This window comes from Carassius gibelio, chromosome B15 (assembly GCF_023724105.1).
Source record: "Carassius gibelio isolate Cgi1373 ecotype wild population from Czech Republic chromosome B15, carGib1.2-hapl.c, whole genome shotgun sequence".
NCBI lineage: Eukaryota > Metazoa > Chordata > Actinopteri > Cypriniformes > Cyprinidae > Carassius > Carassius gibelio.
In genome coordinates this window covers 7,792,209-7,815,159 of record NC_068410.1, presented here as the reverse complement: position 1 = coordinate 7,815,159, position 22,951 = coordinate 7,792,209, and the positions used below count along the sequence as shown (strand labels likewise).

At 36.6% G+C, this 22,951-nt stretch overlaps 2 protein-coding genes across 3 annotated transcripts; one reads left to right on the top strand and one right to left on the bottom strand.

Moving 5' to 3' along the window:
- Positions 1-1,465: 1,465 nt before the first annotated feature.
- Positions 1,466-3,532, top strand: seraf (Schwann cell-specific EGF-like repeat autocrine factor). The gene is made up of 5 exons (XM_052577341.1): positions 1,466-1,747; positions 1,847-1,942; positions 2,086-2,190; positions 2,951-3,046; positions 3,202-3,532. Exons 1-5 carry the CDS (start codon positions 1,525-1,527, stop codon positions 3,312-3,314), a joined length of 633 nt encoding a protein of 210 aa, XP_052433301.1. The 5' UTR covers positions 1,466-1,524; the 3' UTR covers positions 3,315-3,532.
- Positions 3,533-3,697: 165 nt separating this feature from the next.
- Positions 3,698-20,943, bottom strand: vwde (von Willebrand factor D and EGF domains). Of its 2 annotated transcripts, none has more exons than XM_052577340.1 (32): positions 20,499-20,943; positions 17,402-17,592; positions 17,067-17,298; positions 16,834-16,899; positions 15,646-15,878; positions 15,489-15,578; positions 15,277-15,406; positions 14,714-14,928; positions 14,123-14,196; positions 13,699-13,975; positions 13,358-13,554; positions 12,235-13,103; positions 11,260-11,396; positions 11,021-11,167; positions 10,825-10,929; positions 10,093-10,207; positions 9,459-9,709; positions 8,719-8,938; positions 8,486-8,623; positions 7,473-7,565; positions 7,229-7,372; positions 6,766-7,137; positions 6,250-6,345; positions 6,043-6,138; positions 5,842-5,937; positions 5,665-5,760; positions 5,140-5,235; positions 4,947-5,042; positions 4,717-4,812; positions 4,409-4,504; positions 4,139-4,236; positions 3,698-4,028 (listed from the first exon to the last, which is right to left on the bottom strand). In XM_052577340.1, the coding sequence occupies exons 1-32, from the start codon at positions 20,575-20,577 to the stop codon at positions 4,020-4,022; spliced, it is 5,250 nt and encodes a 1,749-aa protein (XP_052433300.1). In that variant the 5' UTR covers positions 20,578-20,943; the 3' UTR covers positions 3,698-4,019. The 2 variants fall into 2 exon arrangements, with proteins under 2 accessions (XP_052433300.1, XP_052433299.1); XM_052577339.1 differs by having other exon boundaries at positions 14,714-14,940; positions 20,499-20,796.
- Between the last annotated feature and the right edge of the window lie 2,008 nt (positions 20,944-22,951).

The window sequence follows — 22,951 nt, the reverse complement described above, 5'->3', positions numbered from 1 at the left end:
CCATCTTAGTCGGTTAAATATTGTATCTTTGAACTTCATAAGTACCCTTGTAATAAGCTGAAGTGCTCAGGCACAAATTGTGTACATTTGTGTTCTCAGTGTAGCCTATTGTGCGTATGTGCAGTGTTTACATTTTCTTCTGAATGAAAAACGTTTCTTCACATCTGTTGATGTCATTAAAGTTCCTGCTCACTTCCTCTCATGTTCCAGAACAGCAGCTCCTTCTGGTTCCACTTTAATGGGCCTCTGAAACAAAGAGCATGTGGTGTTTCTACATGCCTTGATTTACCATGAATGAACCACCAATTTCAGACAGATAGAGTTACAATATACCCTGTCCCTTACAGAACAGTCTCTAAGTTTGACATTCATCATATAGAGTCAGTCTTACCAACAAAGCATTTAACAGTGATGTCTAAAAACAACAAATAAGCAGTGATCCACAATTTAGCGAAGTTCAATTTTAGTACATACATACATGTAATTGAGAGAGTGCAATATGTTTGCTGTGTTCTGAAAACTTGGAGCTGGAGATTCATTGAGGAGGAGGGAAATTCTCAGGACATCTGCAGAATCCATTTCCTCCATTTCCTGGGATCAGCAGAGATGAAATATATGAGAGGAGAGTTCTTTTAAACAACATTAACATAGACGTAAGAAAAACGCAGCTGTAACTTTAATGTTCTGTTTTCTTCTTTTTGCTGTTTTTGTTCTCTTTTCTACAGTTGCTCCAATATTTTGTGACTTAAATGCTTATTTTATATAAACAGTGTAATTAATTTTTTATGGAAATTAATATTATTCAAGGATGCAATAAATTGAAAAGCGTCTTACAAAAGATTTTGATTTCAAATCTATGCTGTTCTTTAAAACCTTCTGTTTATCCTGAAATCAATTCAGCTTTGCCATCACATGAATAAATGCAATTTTAAAATGTATTCAAATAGATTTTAATTGTAATAATATTTCACAGTATTACAGTTTTACTGTACTTTTGATCAAATAAATGCAGCCTTGCTAAGTATAAGAGACATCTTTCAAAGATATAAAAAAATACTCTATATGAACATATGAACACCAATGTAATTAGATAAATATTTTAGATATAGCTACTGATATGTGGCATGTGAAAAAAAAATGCTGAAAATTTTAATTTTATCAATAAGTAGAACAGGTTTTGTGAATTATTTCAGTTGAAGAATTTGATTACCCCATCTTTCTTTGAAAAAATTTAATTGGTGTCAGAATGCATTTTGGGACCACTTGTTAATGAAGTATCTGACGTTTCTCACGAAAGACAGCCATAAACCACAGACAGCCATACACACTCGTCTCAACACACACTCTGAGCTTGTCTGTCTCTCAACCCTGTCTCACACATTCCTCAGTTAGCACTTTTCCAGCTGTGGCTCCCTGCAGTACCACGTCTGTCCAGTAGGCGATCACAGTGCAGTATGCTGTCCAAACATACATCCACCAGCACTCTCACTCCTTCTGGATCCTTGTAAGAGTGTGGATGTGAAAATGGCAGTGCTTTGCTGTACGTCCATGCAGCTCTTGCTGGTGGCACTGGCCGCTCTGGCTGGGATCTGTCTGGGAGGGTCCGACGGGCCCCGTGGAGTGGCTCTTCCTTTTGTCTTTGACCCCAAAGCGACGTGCGACCCACCTTGCAAACATGCTGGGATTTGCATCCGAAACAACAGCTGCTTCTGCTCAAGAGGATATGAGGGAGAAACCTGCCAATATGGTGAGCTTTCAAGATACTTGAGTTTAATGTGTGTGTGTAAAACTTGTGTTTTATATATTAAATTGGCCAAAACTCAAATGATTTGCATGCTGATTTCAGCAAACTGTTATCCAAAGTGTAAAAACGGTGGGGAGTGCCTTCGACCTGGAAAATGCAGATGCCCTTCAGGATTTGGAGGAAAATACTGTCACAAAGGTAACTGTAAATTCATTTCCATTACATTTTTAATAGTTGTTGACAAGTTAAACACTAAAAGAATTAATAAACATGGTCAGAAATAAGCTACAGAGCTTTTATCTTATGTGGACGTGTTGTCTGCGTGTGTTTGTGTTTGTCAGTGGTTTGTGATGGTGGCTGTTGGAACGGTGGTGAGTGTATTCCTGTGAATGGAGAAGCAAAATGCATCTGTCCCTCCAGCTGGACTGGCTCCAGATGCCAAGACGGTATGTTGATCCCATATTGCGTTATTTACATCTCACAAATCCATAATGTCAGCTGTTGCACTGAGACAATATGACAGCTGAAGAATAAGTGATATCAAAGCATTTTTATGATATGTAACTTTAAAAGTTGTGACTAAAACGTGGCAAATGTTTAAAATAAACCGAATGATCATATATTTGGTCCTGACATTATTGGTCAGTCAGTGTTTCTGTTCAATAGACTTAAGAGCTCAAAAACTCACTAATATAGCAAATTTGTTGAACTTTAGGCTACTTTTTTGTCCCTCACTCGCTTTCCCCTAATAATTAAATCTGTGATGTGAACGTGTATATATATATATATATATATATATATATATATATATATATATATATTAAGCTGAAATAATACAATTGCTAAAAAAAATAAAACAGAAATATTAGAAATATTAAATATAAAAGGTAATTCAAAATATTAATAAATACAATAAAAGTATATAAATGCTAAAATCACACTGCAAGTAGATGTGTATTTCCCCTTGCGTAACTTAATGAAGTCTATATGATAAAGTGATATTAAAGAATAATACAACCAGTTAGTTTAAAGAATATTGAAATGACTTGTCTAAGCACTTTTATATGTACGTACAATATAATTGAAAACACAACATGAATGTGTTTTAAAGTTATCTTTCATGAGTTAATTATCATTTACATGTGGACAGATGTTAGTGTGGTGATGTCTGGGTCACATGTTGATCATTTGTCTCTGTTTCTGTAGCGATCTGTCCACAGGGATGCAGGAACGGGGGCAGCTGTGTGGCTCCTGGAATCTGCAGCTGTCCAGAAGGATGGATAGGCGGAGCCTGCCACACAGGTGCGTGACCACACAGGATTATGAACCAGACGAGATGTTCAGATGCTCTAGAATTACATTTCTGTTGTGCAGTTACTATCAACACGTTATTTAAATGGTACACACTTGAGTTTAATCGTTTTTAAAAATGAAAGCATTTATCTCTTTGTCTGCAGCTGTGTGTAAAAAGCCGTGTGTGAACGGGGGGAAGTGTGTGTCTCCTAACACCTGTCGCTGTCGAGCTCCGTTCTCAGGCCCGCAGTGTGAAGAGAGGAAGAAGCTCTACTGATGTCAGAACAGTCTGACCTCTGACCTCCACAGTCCCTTAAATCGGTGCTAAAGTTATGTGTTTGTTTGTTGAACCCTAACTGAACATGTGAGGAGTGTGATGTGTTTTCTACATTAACATTGTACATGACATTATGACTATTACGCAGTGTGTTTAGAATAACTGTTGAATATTCTTTAGAATCCAATACAACTAATTAAATAAAGTTCAAATCAAAATTCGGTGTGCGTGTAAACTTTTATAAAAAAAGCAGAAATGTGTCTGTGACCCTTTTTTTGTTTTTGACCACTACTTTTTATTGGGAAATGACACTAAGATCCATTTTTATGACTCCACAATGTACTGAAGGTTTGATTTTATTTCTTCAAAAGCGATTTATAATATAACAGGAACATATTTTATTCATATTATAAAATGTGCACAGTGTAGTCACACACACACACAATGAATGAAATAAAAAATGAAAATAATCACCGCTAGAGCCATGGCAGAGATTAAGACAAATACCCACATTCGCATAGAGAATAACACTCCTGAAATACTGTAGCAATCTTATGCAAGGGCTAATAAAAGTCTGTTGTTTTCTAATAGACATCCAATAAAAGTATCCTTCACTTTTAGGGCACTAATGCTAACATACACACAAACACACACACCATTCATTTTTTACAGGGTGATAGAGTTGTCTTCAATTTCAGATCTTCATCACCTAGTCTGTAAATACAAAGTTTAAAATAAGTTCATCTTTATGACCATAAATGTATGTACAAAGACCATTATGAAGATGAAATGAATAATGTCAATGCTTCTGGAGAAAGGCTTACTTTAGTCCCACAGGAAGGTCCAGTGTAACCCTGACGGCAGTGACAGAAATTTGGAAACACACATCTCCCTCCATTGAGGCACGTTTGTTTACAGACAGCTGTTAGGAGAATTGAATAAAATATTCATTGATATTACATTTAGATTTAAACTAATATTCTAATATTCTTCAAGCCAAAGATCAAACTATACCCTAACAGTAAGAATATGATTGATGTGACCTAAATACACAGAGAAGATGTGAGAAATGAGTAGGATTGATCAGGACTTACGAGTTTGGCACTGCAGACCCTCCCATCCAGCTGGACAGTGACATGTGTTCGGCCCCACGCACTCTCCACCATTCTTACATTTCTGTAAACATGCCGCTGAATATACACATACAGAAAACACTGCAGGTTATGTTGCAAAGACGGGGCTTTTGTAAACAGAAACTGGTGCATATAGAACATATATTACAGTTTAACTGTTTAAGGTCAACTTTTGAACATTGGTAGTAGTATTACTATTTTTACTGTATTTTTGATTAAATAAATGCAGCTTGGCGAGCATTAAAGGCTTCTTTTAATTTTGCTCTTACGGGTGTTGCAGATCTCTCCTCTCCACCCGGATGGACAGGAACAGGTGTTTGGGCCGACACACTTTCCGTTGTTCATGCACATGGGGTCACACACACCTAAAAGCATTGCATAAACATGTCCGGACAGATTATATTATAGAGCGCACGGTGGATGTAGTAACAAATCGCAACAACAGAAAAGAAATCAACTGGATTCTTTAGAAAACGACTTGAGTTACAGTGACACTGACTTTTCTGGCATCTCTTCCCAGTGTATCCTTCAGGACAGGAGCACACGTTGTTTCTCATGCACTGGCCTCTGTTTTTACATGGTGGACTACACAGAGCTACAAAAAAATGACAAACAAATATATAAAAATCACATAATTAAGGCCATTAATTAATTTTACAGCATTATTACCATGGAATAAAAATAGGTTGTACCTATTTGACACTGTGAACCATAGAAGCCACTAGGACAAGCACAGATGTTTGGTTTGATACAAGTTCCTCCATTTAAGCACAAAGGCTTACAGTCGGCTGAGAATTAAAACAACCAAGGAATTTATTCTAATCACGTTTAGTAAATGGATAATCTATACAAAAATGTTAATTCTGTCTTCATTGACTCACCCATACAGTGTGATGTTCCAAACCATGGAACATAAAAGAAAAGAATGTTGGTAACCATATAGTTTCAGTTCCCATTGACTTCCATTGCATTCTTTGTCCATACAACAGAAGTCAACAGAAACTGAAACTGTTTGGTTACCAACATTCTTTAAAATAATGTGCCTTATGTTACACCAAAGACAGAAAGTCATACGGGTTTGGAACATTCTAAGTGAGAGTAAACAGAATTTTCAGTTTTGTGAAGACTATGACTTTAATAAACATGATTTAAAATGAAGACAAGTTGAATTTTTTGGGGTGAATATTTCAATGCAATTTAAGAATGAAAAAGTGCACCTGAGTTACACGTTGGTCCATACCAGCCGGGCTTACACTTACAGACATCAGGCGACACACACTCACCGCCATTTTCACAATGTCTGTTACACACCACTAAGAAAACACAAAGGCAATGCCACACAATCATTATGAACAAAATTCTTTGTATTTAGAAATTTGGAAGTGTCTGCTCACTGGTTTCACATCTTGGCCCCACGTAGCCGTAAGGGCAAGTGCAGTAATTTCTGGACAAACAGCGGCCACCGTGTTGACAAGGCGGATCACAGCTGGCTGAGAGACAAGATGTGTACATTTCTATAATATCCTCTGAAACCCTCAAAACAAACATGCATATTTTGTAAAGCTGTAAAGAAAATCATTATGCAGAGAGTCTACCTTCCTCACAGGTGGGGCCGTTGTAGCCTGCAGGACATTCACACACATTGGGCTTCACACACTTTCCTTTGTTCTTGCAGTCCGGTCGGCACACGGCTGATGGAAGAAGACATAACTGGTGTGAGTTTGAAAGGATTCATAATAACAAGTCATAATTAAAAATGAGTAATCAAATCTTTGAATGTCTGCCAAGCTACATGAACTGACCGATGTGGCAGTTGTATCCAGTGTAACCCTCTTTACAGGTACAAGTGTTGGGCTGGGAGCACTCCATATTCTGACCACACGGGTAACGGCACACAGCTTCACACACACAGGCAATATTAATCATGTTAAAAATAATATTTTTCATTTTAGAAATTCATTATATTAATAATATTTTAAAGTCAAGCTCAATGTAGTATTTTGACCTTACTTTCAAGCAAAGTTAAGAATATTTTCCTTATCATTCATAAAATATTCATAAAATAATAAAGCATTAAATAAATGAAAAATATAAAAATACATTGTATGCATCATGGTAGGCTGGATTTAAAGTACTGAATTTAATTGTTTTTATTTTTATTGCCTTTATATATATATATATATATATATATATATATATATTTTTTTTTTAAATTATTATTATTATTATTTTTTTATTTATTTATTTTTTTGATATTTTCAGGTGCATCAACTATAATAATGAACAATATTTTATATCCAGCATATAAGGCAGCTCACGTTTGCAGGTAATTCCATTTCCTTTATAGCCGTGTGGACAGTTCCCACATCTGAAGGAGCCAGAGGAAGCCGCTTCACAAGATACTCCAGAGAAACACGGGGAGTCTGCACAGGTTCTGTTATCCTCAGCGTGTTCAGGGTTCAATTCTTCTTCACTCAGCTGCTCTCTACTTGAACTTGCTTTTGCATTCGTGTTGATCTGGTCTAGGATGTGTGTGGTGGTCTTCCTATCAACAGATGAGGTCCACTTGTTCCTAGGAGGAGATCGTTCAGCTCCAATAGGACGTTCAGCTGACTTCCTAGTGGATGAGTGTGTGGCCAAAGAGGAAGTGACATCAGAGAGCTTGTCACCCTTCCTGAATGGCGTCTGCCCTGTGGGACACTATGGGTTAGAAGGTCGAGCCTAAAGATCATGTATCCTGGTTTCTCTGTAAGAACGTTCATATAAAGAGAAGTAACTGACTGTTTGCGCTCCTTGACGAGCATGTTTGTCCATTGCCGCTGAGTCCAGGAGGACACGGACCACATATGTATCCAGCAGATGTGTATGTGCTCTCAAAGCACTGGACTCCAGGATAACATGGCCGACTGGCACATGGGCTCTGCCCTTCAGAGGGTACAGTATGTACATATTTACAATCATCACATACTAGCAAGTGAACAACTGACGCATTTTAGAGGTAAAAATAATTTGTTATTATTCCAACCTGGAAGAAGCTTGGGTTTGAAGGAGCTGAGGTTAACCTCACTTTCTGAAGTAATTCCAAGACTGTCTTCGTCAATTTCAACCACTGCCTTTTCTATATCAAAAAAAGAGATATGTCAATAATTTTAAGTCATATCGATATGAAAAAATATAACTGTGACATGAAAGTGCAATTTTTGACTCGGCCAGTTATGATTCATTATGACATTTCATTTGACTTTTTATGTCACTTTTTAGTCAAAACTGTTTTGTCATAAATAACTGTCAAACTGTTACTGTATTTGTCATTGTTTCAAGTTAATATCATGAGTTAATATATTTTTCGAATTTTTATATCATAATGGTTTTTGTCAATTTCAACTTCAACTATTGTCACAATTTCTACTATTTGTCCATCTTGACTTTTTGTCTTAATTGTTTTAATGTCAATTATGACTTGCTGTTTTATCTCATAATTGTGACTTTGTATAATTAATAATTTTGACTTGGTATCTTATAATTGCAACTTTTTGTGTCATAATTATAGTTTACCAAAGCATGATTTCTTTTTTTCTTATATATCAATCCTTCTAAATATTACTAGTCAGTCCCAAGATTACTATACAAGTCACAACATTATTTATTGTACACAATATTAAAAGAGGTGTAAATTACTAGTCTTGGTGTAATATAATGTTATCATTACTTTTCAGCATTTACAAAATGGGAGTCACTCTCTATTCTTTATATATAACACACCTGTACATATAAATTGGTCTATTTGTTTATTTATACATACACATGTGTATTTTATTAATCTAAGTTTACTTTTATTTTCTTATTATCTGTGTGTTACTGTTGTTGTCCTTATTTACTGCTTTTTGTGTCACAAAAAAAAAAAAAACCTTCCTTGTGTGTACGAACATACTTGGCATTAAAACTCTTTCTGATTCTGAAACTTTTCTGCCTCTAAAGGAACTTTTTCAGTGGACTTCAATTTGACCATAAAAGTAAAAGTATAAGATATAAACGTACGGCTGCAGGTCTTTCCATCTCCAGTGAGGTGCTCAGGACAGGGCCCACATAAGAATGAGCCCATCGTGTTTCTGCAAGAAACGCCTGGGTAGCATGGAGCTGATAAGCATTCATCAATGTCCTCATCGCAGATTACACCTGTAAAACATGCCAGCAGCAGACTCTCTCAGATGTGTACCAATATTATAATAGATCAATTTTTTAGGTGATCATATGTTTATAAGTGAATTGACCTGTAAGGCCCTCTGGACAGTGGCAGGTAAAGGAGTTCAGTCCATCCACACATGCTCCAGAGAAGCACGGGTTTGACCCGCAGTCATCCACATCAACTTCACACCTGTCCCCCTCCAGACCAGCAGGACAAACACACAGGTATTCCCCAGTCCCCGGGGGGAAGTTAATGTTGGTCACACAGGAAGCTCCATTCTCACAGTCACATGGGTGAACTGACACCTGAGAAACATAATATGAAACCACATAAATATTGTACCAAATATATATGCATTTACTATCATTCAGACGTTTGGGGTTGAATTTTTTAAAATGTTTTTGAATTTTTTATTGAGTATATATTTGCAGAGGCTATATTTATTTAACTTTTTGTTTTTGTGAAATATTAGAAAATAGAAAGTTCAAAAGAACATTTATTTGAACCGGTAAACAGCTGTAACATTTTCTCTGTCAATTTTTATTGATTTAATGCAGCCTTGCTTACACTTTTTTTTTTATATATGACAAGTGGTTTAAATCTAACTATTAAATATATAAATATTCTGATTATTTATTGGCAATATACATAAGAAACTGTTATACTGATCTAAGGATTCATAAATGTTTTTGGAAACCATTTGGCACCCCCTTGTGGACACAAAACTGTATTTCCATCAATCTATGGTATTCAGAATGAACTTCAGGACTTCAGGTGCATATTTGTGTAAAAGCCATATTTTACCAGATGCCCTCTAGATCTCACCTTCACCGCTGCACGTGTCTCTGCATTACAGTCATCAGTTACAGCCAGTTCAAAGGTCACTGGTTTGGTGGACAGAGCTTTCCAGATGAGCAGGCCAGCTGGAGAGAGAACAACATTTCTGGGTCCTGACTTGAGTGTGAAGAGAACCGCAGAGCCCTCCGGATCAGTGGCTGAGAACTGATAGACGAAATCCTCTCCATAGAACGTCTTCAGACTGGACTGATCAGTGTGAAACACAGGTGGCTCGTTTTCTACAATCAAACACAGGACATCAGAACAAGGTCTATGGCAGGACTTTAACCAGACTTTATCTACATTGGAAAATACATATATATTTTATAAACAAACTGTATTTTCATAATTTATTTAACTTTTAAGTTTGTGATGTATAACTGTTGCAGAAGAGAGAAAACAGCATATTAAACTGTAAAAGTGTTTGAACAGCTTTAAAAAAAATCTAACAGGACCAATTAATGGAAAAATATGACATAAGACTCAACAAGGATGCCTTTTTCTAATAGTAGAATATGAAAGTTCTCCAGCTTTAGGAAAAACCACCTTTGAAAATACATCATTGCTCTAAAACTACAATATAGATTTTATGAGCATTATTTTGAAATAAGACTGAACATACTCTCAGCAACAGACCAGCTGTGTGTGGAAAGATGCGGTCTGCACGTCAGACACGGGCTGCTCGGACTGTGATCCCCCTCTCCATAACACAGGCCATCAATATTACATGTTCTGTTCTGAAGAGATATGTAGGGAAAACTATTAAACTTGAAAACTATACAGACAAAACAATGTGCAACAAATATCATTATCTTTGTTGGTTAAACCAGTTGCATGCTCATCTTAAAATTTCTTCCTGGATTTAACAATAGCGTGTGACAGAGCCCCAGGTTTAGAAAAGTGAACAACGGTAGGTTTGTTTGGCTGAGACTGGTGGCGTGGAGCTGGTCGAGGGCGACGTCTCTCCTCTTGACCTAAAATTATTTTGCTGTACATAATTACAAGACTGAATGCTAAATTGTTTCCTGTATTTAAGAGACTTTGTACACATAAATGACGAACAGTGCATGTGAACACTTAAAAACGTGTACTGAATGTGAAGAAACACCATTTAACCAAATTACAAACAGATCATGGTGAAGACTTTTTTTTTCCCCCTGCTGAGAAATGTAGTTTCATGGTTTCAGAAATGTAGCTACAGGCGAAACAAAGCAGATACAGTCTTTCTACAGTGTCTTGTTCTGGACATCTAAATCTCTAATATGGACTTTATAATTGAATTTTGTGGTGATTTGTAATTATTGGGACTGGGGCTTTGTATCAAGAGAAGTGAATGAGAATGGATAAAACAGACCTTTAGTGAGCAGATAACCGAGGTGCTGACTGTACAAATCTGACATGTGCCATCAAAAAGAGTCAGTATCTTTGCATTGCTGAAGCTGTGTCCATCATTAGACACCTAGAAAACGAATAAACAGGGCATTTTCAACCAGTTTGTAAGTTACACTGAATACACTTTAGTTTGTAACAGTAGTTCAGAGCTGAATGACTTTGATTTGCCAACGTAGGACTGGTTGGTGAGCAGTGGTGGAGGATTGTGGGTCATCCACAGGAAGTTGGCACTCTAATGACGAGGAACTCTGGAAGGAGGCGGTCACCAATCGAGCATCATCCAAAGACCATTCACCGTCTACTATCTATGCAGACAGAACAATATATATTCAAGCGAATAATATTTAGATTTATGCCAAATTCGATGCTCGAGTGTAATGCTTGGGCAGTTTGTTACCTTTTCCTTCACCACTTCGCACTTGAGCTTGTAGGACTTTTTAAAGCCTTGACCAAGAACCCTAACAGAGGAACAGATGCCATAACGGACATCACACAGTCCTCCATTCTCCAATTCTGTGATCTCTGGAGTCTCATCTGCATCAGGAAAAGAGATTAACTGAAAAGCAGACTAAAAACGAATGAAATGCAGGTCAAAATAAACTGCATCACCTTATATTTCCCCAAAGTCATATGCAAAACTAATTTAGTAAAATCTTATTCAAGGCATGCAGAACTAACCCTATTAATTATATTTAATAATTTGATTTTCATTTCATATTTGTTGTCCTCTTGAGACTAATTTTACTTGTTAGATTGAGGAACTGATGCACAAAATATGCATTAACTTCAAAAATTCAAAATCATGATTTTGTGAATAATGCATGTAGAGAATTATATTTTTTAGGTGCTGTAACTGGACTCAACTATTTTGTTTGTCAATATTTAGGAATTTGTTTATTTATTTTTATTAAAGTAAACTAAGACAAAAAAAAAAACTTACATTTCCAAACAAAGTAAGAAATTCTGTCTTGGCAACTAACCAAAATAAAATAAGTTAAAGTTGAAGTACTAAAAGTACTATATTAATCAATAAAGAATTACTAAAATTAAACTTAAGTTAAAGCTAAATTAAACAAAAAAATAAATAAACAGAATAATGAAATAAAGACAAACGCATAAAAAATATACTAAATATCAAGTAAAACCAATTCAAAATAATAACAAATTATAAAGTACTATAAACACTAAAATAATATATTTTACATTTTTATAAGTACTAATAAATGCCGCCTCTCAATTAATATAAGTCCCTATGCATATGCAAGCAGCATGCATCATAATTATATATATAAAATATGTTGTTACAATTAATTTTACATGGAGTATACGTTCAATTATATCAACTACACATGTACGGTACAGACAGACTCACCAGACACCTGGCTACAATCATAAGAGCCAAATCCAGGGAAGCACGAGCAGCCCCACTCTGTGCACTGTCCGTTCCCGCTACACAAGCTCGGGCACCTCAGGGAGGCCAGAATGTCCTGGTTTTCCTTCCTCCTGCCAACATCCTCTACCACCCTCCTTTCACACTCATTCTCCAGGAGGGGCATGGTGGCTCCTATCCAGGTCTGATCATCCTTCAGTTGTTGGTCTAATAAACACATGTCCAATGCCTGCTCCAAAATCTCACCCAGGAGATGCCCGCAACCCAACCCCACCGTGGAGTTCCTCAGGGTTCCCTCGCAGAGCCACCGAGCCTTGGATTCGGTCAGGCCTGACTCAGTGGGCCAGGATGGTACCAGTGGTTCGGGTGAATTCGATGAAGAATGGTCCTCTGGGAAATTATACGTGGACTCCTCAAGGTCTGGTTGTTTGGGAGATGATCTGGAGCTTCGGCTTGGGACACGTCTCTGAGTTTGGGATCTCTGTGGGTTTACGACACGTCTTTGACTCTGGGATCTTTGGGGATTCATAACGCGTCTCTGAATTTGGGATCTCTGGGTGTTTTTTCTGCTTTGCTGTGCTGGGCGGTAGTGCGTCGGTCTGCGGGGAGGGATGGACGTCTCTCTATGAAGTTGCGCAGACTTCATGTACTCAGCTGTTACGTCCAGTGTAGGGATGATGGAGGGAGATTGGATGCGGGTAGAGGAAGAACACTTGGAGGAAACAGTGGACTGAGGAGATGCTCCGCTGGATGATTGCTGTTTCTCTTGTTGACATTGGCAGTACTCAGGAAGACTGGAGTTGCTTTCATAGATGGGGATCTTGTCAAACAAGCTGCTACTGGGTGTCAACCTGGTGTTTAGGAAGCACAATAAATCAACACCATTTTTTTTTTTATGTATTTTTTTATTAACATATATTGGATATAATAAATAAATAAAAAAACTTATTATTCAGCAAGGATGCATCAAATTGATCAAAGGAGAAAGTTAAGAGATTCAAAATGTTACAAAGGATAGAAATGAAGAATACTAAGAAAAAAAGTAGCACAAATGTTTTTAAGAAAAAAATGATTAATTACCAAATTAGGTAATCAAAAGCCTCACCTCCATGCATTGATAAAAGAAGTGCTGTCCTCCACAGACTGTCCTCCCTCTTTGTGGTAGTCATTCATTGGCTTTCCATCAAAAGTTCCACACAGGCCTTCAGTGTGGCCTTGATCAGAGCCTGGGGCCCTTACAGTCAGACTCATTCCCCAGTCGGCCACATCCACACGCACAAATGCCCCGGACAAGAATGTTATCTGAACAACAACAAAAAGTTCACATTCATTATTTCTGCTTAGTAATGCAACTCTACTATCTTGAACAGGTTCTAGTTATCATATTTTCTCAGACTTCACCAGATAATCACAAATGGTTACTAATATACAACCAGTATCGCTCACAGTGACTTTGCGGCCTTGGTAGGACTCAGTGACACGGATTCCACTCTTTAGCAGGTCCCCGTTCTTCACAGAGAGGCGTGGCTTTGTCTCTCCCACCAGTCCGTTACACATGTCATAAGTAACAACATAACCACCATCCCAGGCCGCAAATCCACAGACACACGAGGTGGGATGGGCGGTTGTACCGGCACATTCCCACTGTCTCACATGCACCTCAAACGGCCGAGCAGTGCTCCTGTACAGCACAAAGGTGCCTATCTGGTAATTATCATACCTCCTGTGAACAAACAAACAATATTATATGCAATTCTCACTGCATTTGCATTGAAAAGTGTTCAGTGCACAGCAAAACATGGGTTTGATATATCAACTTTTATTATTTGACTACATTTTGATTGTAGAGCTAGTAATATTTAGCTATTACCTGCCATCAAATGTGATGATGTGGGGGTCCGTAAAAGTGTAACAGTGAGCAGACGGAACGTCCTTTACTAGAATCTGAGAGGATAAACAGAAGAACATCTTATATATATATATATGTGTGTGCGTATATATATATATATATATATATATATATATATATATATATATATATATATATATATATATATACGCACACACACACACACAGCATGTGTATATATGTGTGTGTGTGTGTCTATATAATAACATTAATTTTTTGTTTGAGATATTTTTTATACATAATATTATATTTTTATTATATATTATATTTTTCTGTTAATACGTCTATTGCTTTGATTTATTTGTTTTAGTTTATTTAGTTTTAATACTTCAAAGTATAAAAAGTTAACAAAGTTGAACTAAACAAAAATGAGAAATATCTTGACATTATTTTTTATATTTTATTTCAGTTAACATTTATTGCAAGTAACAAAATGGCTTTTTTATGATTTTAGTTTTAGGTAACCATAATAACCCTGGCTTACAAGTATATATACAGTATATCCGTAAACCATATACTTAACTATTGCATATATAATCCAAGTTGGCCCACCTGCACACTTTGAGGTGTGTAGCCGTTCCACAGGAAGTTGGTGCTGATTATGGGTTTGATGTGTATTTCTGTGCTTCTGTCTCCATCCTTCCATATATCAGTAACTGCAGTGTAGTGCACAGATGCCTGACTGCAGACTCCGTTATGACATGGGGTTTGAGACAGTACCACCTCACAGGAGGACAGGACTAAATCAACGCCGAGGCCCTTCTCATCTGGAGACAAATCTTTAACATTTTAGTATGTAAATTATATTTACTATTCGCAGATTTTAAAAGCACTTGACGGACATTTCTGACACATCTTTAAAATAATTAATATTTAGAACAAAATATGACAAGTTTGATTGAAAATCTGAATTTCACAAAAAATGTCCCACAATCCAAAGATATTTTTTTATTATTGTATTAAAGCAGACAAAAACATACAGAAATAGTTTTTGATAAAAAATAATAACATATAAAGAATAAAAATTATATATTATAATATTTGCTCATACAGTAATGAGAAAAGGATTCTGATGGTGTAAAATAAGGCAAAATTATAAAAAGATTTGACTCCACCTTGATTACTAGTGGTAAGATGCAAAGGCAAAGTGCATCTCTCTGAGGAACATGGTAAAGGTACTGTGCTCTCCACTATTAGTTCATACTCTCTCCCATCTTCTGAAATAGAGACAGCTTGTGGTTTCATCTGGAAAACATACATACAACTATAATAAGTCTAGTAAAAATCATATCTTTTATGCATTATATCCTCAAGAACTGAGACCTACTTGGATCCCTGCATAAAACTCTTCACTCTCCACCGGAAGGCTTTGCATATCGGGAGACTCCAGAAAAAAACTTGTGCAGCTGCAATGGATCTGAGACACAAAATACATAATCAATATGAATTTGAATAAATGTGAATACGTAATACAAAGTGGGTACCCTGTCTCCCAGTCGCAGGTTAATTCCATCCAGCTCTATGAAAGCAAAGGTCTCTATTGTAGTGTCTTTCCTGAGCTCTTCTCTGGTGCCCTCGGGTGAGAGTCGCCACCATGTCACCACATATCCCAGAGAGCTGTTCCCACTACTGTCAGCAAACACACACTTCAGGAACACACTGCTTCCAGAGAGCTCAGCAACTATCAGAGGTCTTGCAGAAGAGGGGGGCTGCAGTTCTGAGGGAGAATTGACAAATACTGTACTTCAAAAATTAAATACAAGTAATATAATATACTTTCGATATCTTAATTATAGAAATACATTCGTATTAATATATTTCGAGCTAAAATTAAAGCCATTCTGAGTGAAACCGAAAATGGTAACTAATTTTGGTTACCTCTAAAACTGCCTTGAGACAGACGTGACTTTTACCAGAGTGAATTTGGAGCACATTAAAGCCATTCTGTGTGAAACAGAGCAGGGTAGCAGGTTTTGGTTTAATGGTGTCTTTTTGGATTTAGTGACTCTGCTGTATGTCTTTTGTGCTGTACTTTTTATTGAGTTTAAACATCACGAGAGTATATTTGGTAAAGGATTTCAGCAATCTCTAAGATTGCCATGTCAGATTTTGGTGACCCTGCTGTATGTGTGTAGATGTTCACATCAGCCCCAAAATAATAAATGGCATTCTAACTGAAATAGAAAATGTTTGGTGCCACTGCAGCTTTAAAACAACGAACAAGTGACCCAAGACCTAGATTTCAGGCCAAACTCTTAATCATCTATGAAAACTTCAGTTTCATTTTTATGAAGTCTGATGAAGGGGGCACAGCTGAAGTAAGTGTTTTGAAGGGTTCCACTAAAGAAAAGTGGGTGAGAGACTCTACTGGAGAGGGATTACTTGTGACACTCCAAGTGGAAACACAAAAACAACATCAAAAATACATTAACTTCTGCGAGAGTCGTTAGCAGGAGAAGACGGGGGTAGAAACATTCCAAATGATTGCCAACTCTAAATTGTTTTGATGCATGCGTGAAAAGAGAACTTTAACCTTCTATTTACTGTATTTCAAGATGCAATGATACAGCAACCTCTGGAAAATCATTTTGTGAGTCATTCCATATTAATGTGTTTGCTTAGATTACATATTTTTGAAGATGCATATTGCTAGACAGATCTGGACTGATTACCACTGCAAGTTCCATCTCTATTCCTCTGTCTCTCATCACAGCTGGTTTGATTGGAGTCGGAAATCTCTGTGAATATAATAAAACTTCATGAAGTATCTTTCTGAACCTTGTGCTTTTTTTTGTGGGGATGATATTTCACAGACTTTAGGATGCATGATCCAGAACCAAAGGATAATTATACTAACAAAGTGAATCTCACAATTTCAGACACTCTTTGAGGTTCATTGACTTGCCTTCAGCGCAATATCCCATGCATCCTTGTGTTGGTTGGAGCAAGTACACATAAAAGTCCCCACAATTGCGGACGGTGACAGGCAGGCGAAAAAGACAGCAGTCTTTACTAGCGCTTCCGAGGAACTGCCAGGTAGCGCAGGCTGTCATCTGCTTCACCTCTAGAGGGCGAGGGAGAGTCTCTCCTTCGGCCAGGGACAGCCACACTGGGGCTTGTGTTCCACACTGATTCACCTGTATAGGTAACCGTCATATAGAAACATCGGTTGTAAGTCGTAACATAAAGAAGACATTGTTCAGCAGGTTGGACCAATTACACAGATGCAGTGTACTGTACCTCCACACATTTGGTGGGCATACGGGCCGGCTTATCAAAGATCTGGAACTGATACCATCCGGGAGAGAGTGAATGATCACAAACGAGCTCCTGCAGGGCAGACTGGAGCAGCTGCTGGGAGCTGAACCTGGTGCTTCGGTACGGGCTCTGCAGAATAGTATAACCCCCACGACTGCATTCAGGGATTTCCACTACAAAAATACCCACAATCACATACTTAGTGTTGCTCAAAAATACACAAAATAAAAGATGCCAATACAAATGAAAGAGAAAAATCTGATCTTACTTAAAAACTTCTTAAAAGTCTGGGGTTGGAAAATTTAGATTTGTTTTATGTTTTTAAAAGAAGTCTATTATGCTCACCATATATTTTATTAAAAATACTGTAAATATTGGAAAATATTATGTTTATTATGTTTATATTTATTTATTCCTGTGATGGCATGCAGTAGCCGAATTTTCCTTGATCCTTCAAAAATCATTCCAATTTGTGGATTTGGCGCTCAAGGAACATGTCTTATTATCTATGTTGATTGATAATTATTTGATTAATAGAAAGTTCAAAAATCTTAAAGGGGTCATATGATGCGATTTCATTTTTCCTTTCTCATTGGAGTGTTACAAACTCTTGGTGCATGAAGAAGATCTGTAAAGCTGCAAAGACTAAAGTCTCAAATCCAGAGATATTCTTTCTCAAAGTTAAGACTCTGCCACGCCCTCCTGAAATGGCTCGTTCTAACACGCCCCCACATGTCTACATCATTATGTGGAAATATTTGCGTAATGACACCCAAATGTTCACGCAAAGAAAGAAGGCGTGGTTCCAGTAACCGCAGTTAGTGTAGAAGCAACCATGTCAGAGAGATGCTCTGTGTATCTAGGTGAAAACAAAATCACTTCAAGGACAAGAACTCCAGGGCACTCGAATTGTAGTGAAAAGTTAAAAAGCCTTTTTTGCATCACTGGCTTTATATGTTAAAACTCTTTTGGTGAGAGGTACATCTATGCTTTGCTGCTACATGCCTTCATCAGGGTGTGTGTAACCAACATCATCTCAGTTCATTTAACAGCAGTTAATTATTCAAATTAGAAACACCTGGTCACTCTACGTAAAGCAGCTAGAAGAAAGAAACACATTTCAAAGAGCAAGTCTCACACAATAAAATAGGGAAAAAAATGTATTTTAATTTTTTGTAATACATTTTTTTCATGTAGCCGCAACGCGTAGATGTAGCTCTCACCAAAAGACTTTTAAAGTATAAAGCCAGTGATGCAATAAAGGCTTTTTAACTTTTCACTACAATTCGAGTGCCTTGGAGTTCTTGTCCTTAAATATATACTATCCATTACAACCAAAGAGCACCGAGATTTCATACCCCGTGCAGCACTTCTTGATGCATTAAGTGCTTTGCAAAAGCACTTTATTTGACGTTCTGAAAGCAGATGCATTTAGGAATCTTTGAGATGACTTAAAACAGAACAGCAAAGCATTTTATGGACGACCGTTTTGTGAACCTAGGAGAGGAGGTTATTCTTAGTTTGCTATGACAATCAATCACTTCTGAATCAACTACTGTAAGTATATTTTGTAATAAGTTTAAGTATTTGCTACTGAATGTTTAAATGTGGAGTTTTGCACGTGTGTGATAGAGGGAGAAAGACAGTGGAGTCAGCTGTCTTAACCATCCATGGCTTGTGTACTGCAAACACATACGAGCTTCATCACTGTGTTTGTCACACCACTCTGTTCTCTTTTCAGGTTTGAACTGACAGTAAACCTAAGGACATTATTAACTGTCTTTACATTTATTTTTAAAGATGAATCTCGCTATTATGGAAAGGGGCGTTACATTTCCGACAAGTGCTTGCAGTGTTCGGCCAATCACAATGCACTGGGTCAGCTGGCCAATCAGAGCATACTTGCTTGTCCGAAGCAGGGACTTTGTTGAAAACTATGTATTTGAGAGAGGCATACAATAATCTACAGTATTTGAAAAATTATGTTTTTTTTAACATTAAAGCATGTCAACATATTCTGTTACACCAAATACACAAAATAATGATGTTTTTTTTTTTAGCATCATATGACCCCTTTAAAGAAAGTACAAATTCTTTTAGATTTTTGAATACTGAATGGTTATGAAGTTAAAATATGTTTTGCACACTTTTTGTCAAAAAATTTAACAAAATTATATTTCATTAAATAAAAAAACATCAAACCAAATGGCATCTGCAAATGAAAGACACTCCTTTCTCAGAACTTGTGTCAATTTCAAAGCAAATGTCTCGTCACTTGAAAAACCCTGTTCTTTTTTTTTTTTTTTTTTTTTTTTGATGTTTTGTATGTTTTTGGCAATAGAAATAGAGGACAGGACACAAATGACAAGCCAGGCTCAGCGGCAAAGACAACATGCTGCTTGAACATCCAAGATGAAAGATGCTGAAAGAGCCAAGTATTTTTTCTCTCTATCTAGCTATATTTACTGAACGACTTGGATGTGTTGTGCAAACAGTGAAAATCTCTGAACCCAGGCATGAATATATTGTTTTATCTGCCTAAACTAAAACTAAAACTAAGCAGGAAAAACTTCTGTTAAGATGCATCAGTGCGAATAAAACTGGGTAAACTGAAATAAAATAAAATTGGGTCACCGTAAACGGAAGTAACTGCTTTGCATGCATGACATGGCAGGTCATGTGATGTCAACAAGGCGAAGAGGAGACCCGCTCCGTGTAAAATTAAGCAGCTTTTTTTTTTAAATACTGAAATGTCTTCAGTCTTCATCTGAAGTGAATGTAGCTAAATAATTTTACTAATATTTCTCAAAATTACCACTGATTTATTTTTTGGAGTAAAACTTTTTTAATTAGCAAACAATGTAATGAGGCCACCTTTAAGTAGCCTAATCATAAAATGTAATTAATAAATATATATATTTTATATAATCACTTATATGATTTATTAAAAAATAAATATAATTTTCTAATTCGAATAAATCCTTGCTCTCAGAAATATGGCAACCAAAATTGTTTCCCAAAAATCTACGTAACCATAACTAGCCTACTTCCAATGCAGAATTTTTATCGATCGACTTACCTTTCTGACAACTGACAGTTTTGTTTAAAATAATAAATATAAAAGCGATGAAATACTCCACACAGATGTTTAGACGCATTTCCGTCTCTTAAGCTCTTTAGAAAACCTCTAAGAGCGTGTCCAAAGCAATAACACAATCCAGATTAATATCCCCAACGATATGTCGCGAAATGAAAGCTGGTAAAAAGAATATTTGATATGTCGTCAGCGTGGAGGCGAACAGCGAGTGTTTCATGGGCTCCTGTCCAGACCACACACACCTCCTCCCGCTGGAGCAACTGTCCCATTCTGCAGTCTTCGCTTAATAGTTCACACATACTCTACATTCTTTAATCCTAACATTTTCAGTTAAATCTACCAATAAAACGTGTACTGAAGAGTGTTGATATGACTATGATGGATGTGTAAAAAACGTCCCTAACTGTGGTGACTGTGGCATTTCCTCCTCAACTACGAATAATTCTGGCGCGAATAAAACTCTTTTTAAGTGTAGCTACTTGTTTAAAGTAAAGAGTAGGCTACTTGTATAATGAAGAGTGGGCTATGCTTGAGATGAAATGAGACGAGATGTTTTTGATATTTATTTACGCTACGTATATTTATATAGGCTACGTATTTATGTTCAACCAAGCTTTATAATAGTCTACAATGAAAAACATACAACATATGAAATTAGACGAAGCAAGACAAGTGAGTCTGTCATTTTCAGCACAAAATAAATATAGCTTAATAGAAAATTTTAGATGTAGTGCAAATGTCTGTGACTTTTGTTTATTGTTAGTAAAGCATTTTCAAAAGAGTTTTCTAAAAGTCCACAGGGCTAGAAGTGCCCACAGATAACTAAATTAATTTTATTTTCCAGTGATTTGCAGAATTAATCTTCCTTCCGGTCTGGATAAAGAAGCAGATGGTAATATTGTCTAGTCTACATTTTTTCAAGAAAGCATGGCTGTTTTTCTTTTCCATGTACCTTTCACCTATTATTAATGTGTATTGTAATGGCAAGAGAATATCCATCATGTACCTCCAGTAGCCTATTAAATATAAGTTAGTAAATGAATTGCAGCCCTCAAAGTTTAAGTTCATGCAATTATTATGGCAAGCTACCAAAATCCACAAGTTATGGCTCTGCTTATGTTTATCAACAGCTTTCTAATTAAACACTGACCTTACTGGCATTAACAAGAACTATTCTTCATTGACTGTCCATTGCTGGGCTGCTTATATCAACATAATGATCATCCAAAGTACTGCTCTGAGAAAGTTAAACACAGTCTGTTGTGTGATGCCTGCGAGACTTTGTGAAGGAATCACATAACCAGAGGCCATCTGTTAAACTGTTTTTTTTTTTTTATCAAGGGTGTGCCACTCCTTCTCAAAGAAGATGTGAATAACATTCACGGGATGAAGACTGAGCAGTGGGATAACACAATATGTTTCTCTACGAGAGGTGTTGACAGTCTGTATGAAATAATTACATTCTTCCTCCGAACCGTATATTTTTACTGAATGATTCTCATTAGGCAGAACGAAACTACAACATATTCCCAGTGTTTTTACTTTGATATGGATAAAAGGGGTTAATGCAGTAAAACAGCTGTGACACATAATGAGAAAAGCAGATGGTAAACAGTCATCAGTGGCAAGACTTTTCCATGCTCTAAAGGTGTGATTAGCAATCAATATAACACAAAGTCTAAATGCTGCAAATGTATAAAAAAGAACTAAAGTGTTGGAAACAGGAAAGTAAATGATTTAAATGAATAGTTCACCCAAAAATTAGAATTAGTACTACTTACCTCAGTGTTGTTTTAAACCTGTATGCTGCTATTTTCTCATTCTGTAAAAAAAAAAAAAAAGGTCCCCATGTACGATATAATCAATTATAAAATGAATTTAAGAAAGTACATTTAAAAGTCAACACAAAACAGCAATATCAGTATTAGCTATGGTCTTCTGAGGCTTTTGTAAAATGAACATAAACCTCGGAGACTGCAGAGGAATCAATAGTCCATATAGAAATTTTTTCTTATTGTATATGACAGAGCTAAGAGGAGTGTGAATTGTAAACTTTTACAAGGATGCTCATGCTACTTGAAAAAAGCGCTTTAAGCTAAAATGCACTGTTTCATTGTTCAACGTTGTACCTCAAGACCAGTCGGTTGATTATAAAGGGTTGTCCAACCTGACTATCCTTCCAGCTGGACATCTGACAATGTGCAATGGACAGTTAACAGCTTTTGCTCTTTTAAAACATGACCCCATAAATCCCAGCTGTGACCTTTGACCTACTGGTTCAGCCACTTACAGTCTTGAGATTGGTTCTGTCTGCTATTTTCTTGTTTTCTGGAACTTTCATGTAAGGTTTATAGAGTATGTAGTCGAAATCATAGTCAAGGTCAAGTCAATACCCTCTCTAATGGTACAGCTTTGAAATCTTTTTATTATAACAA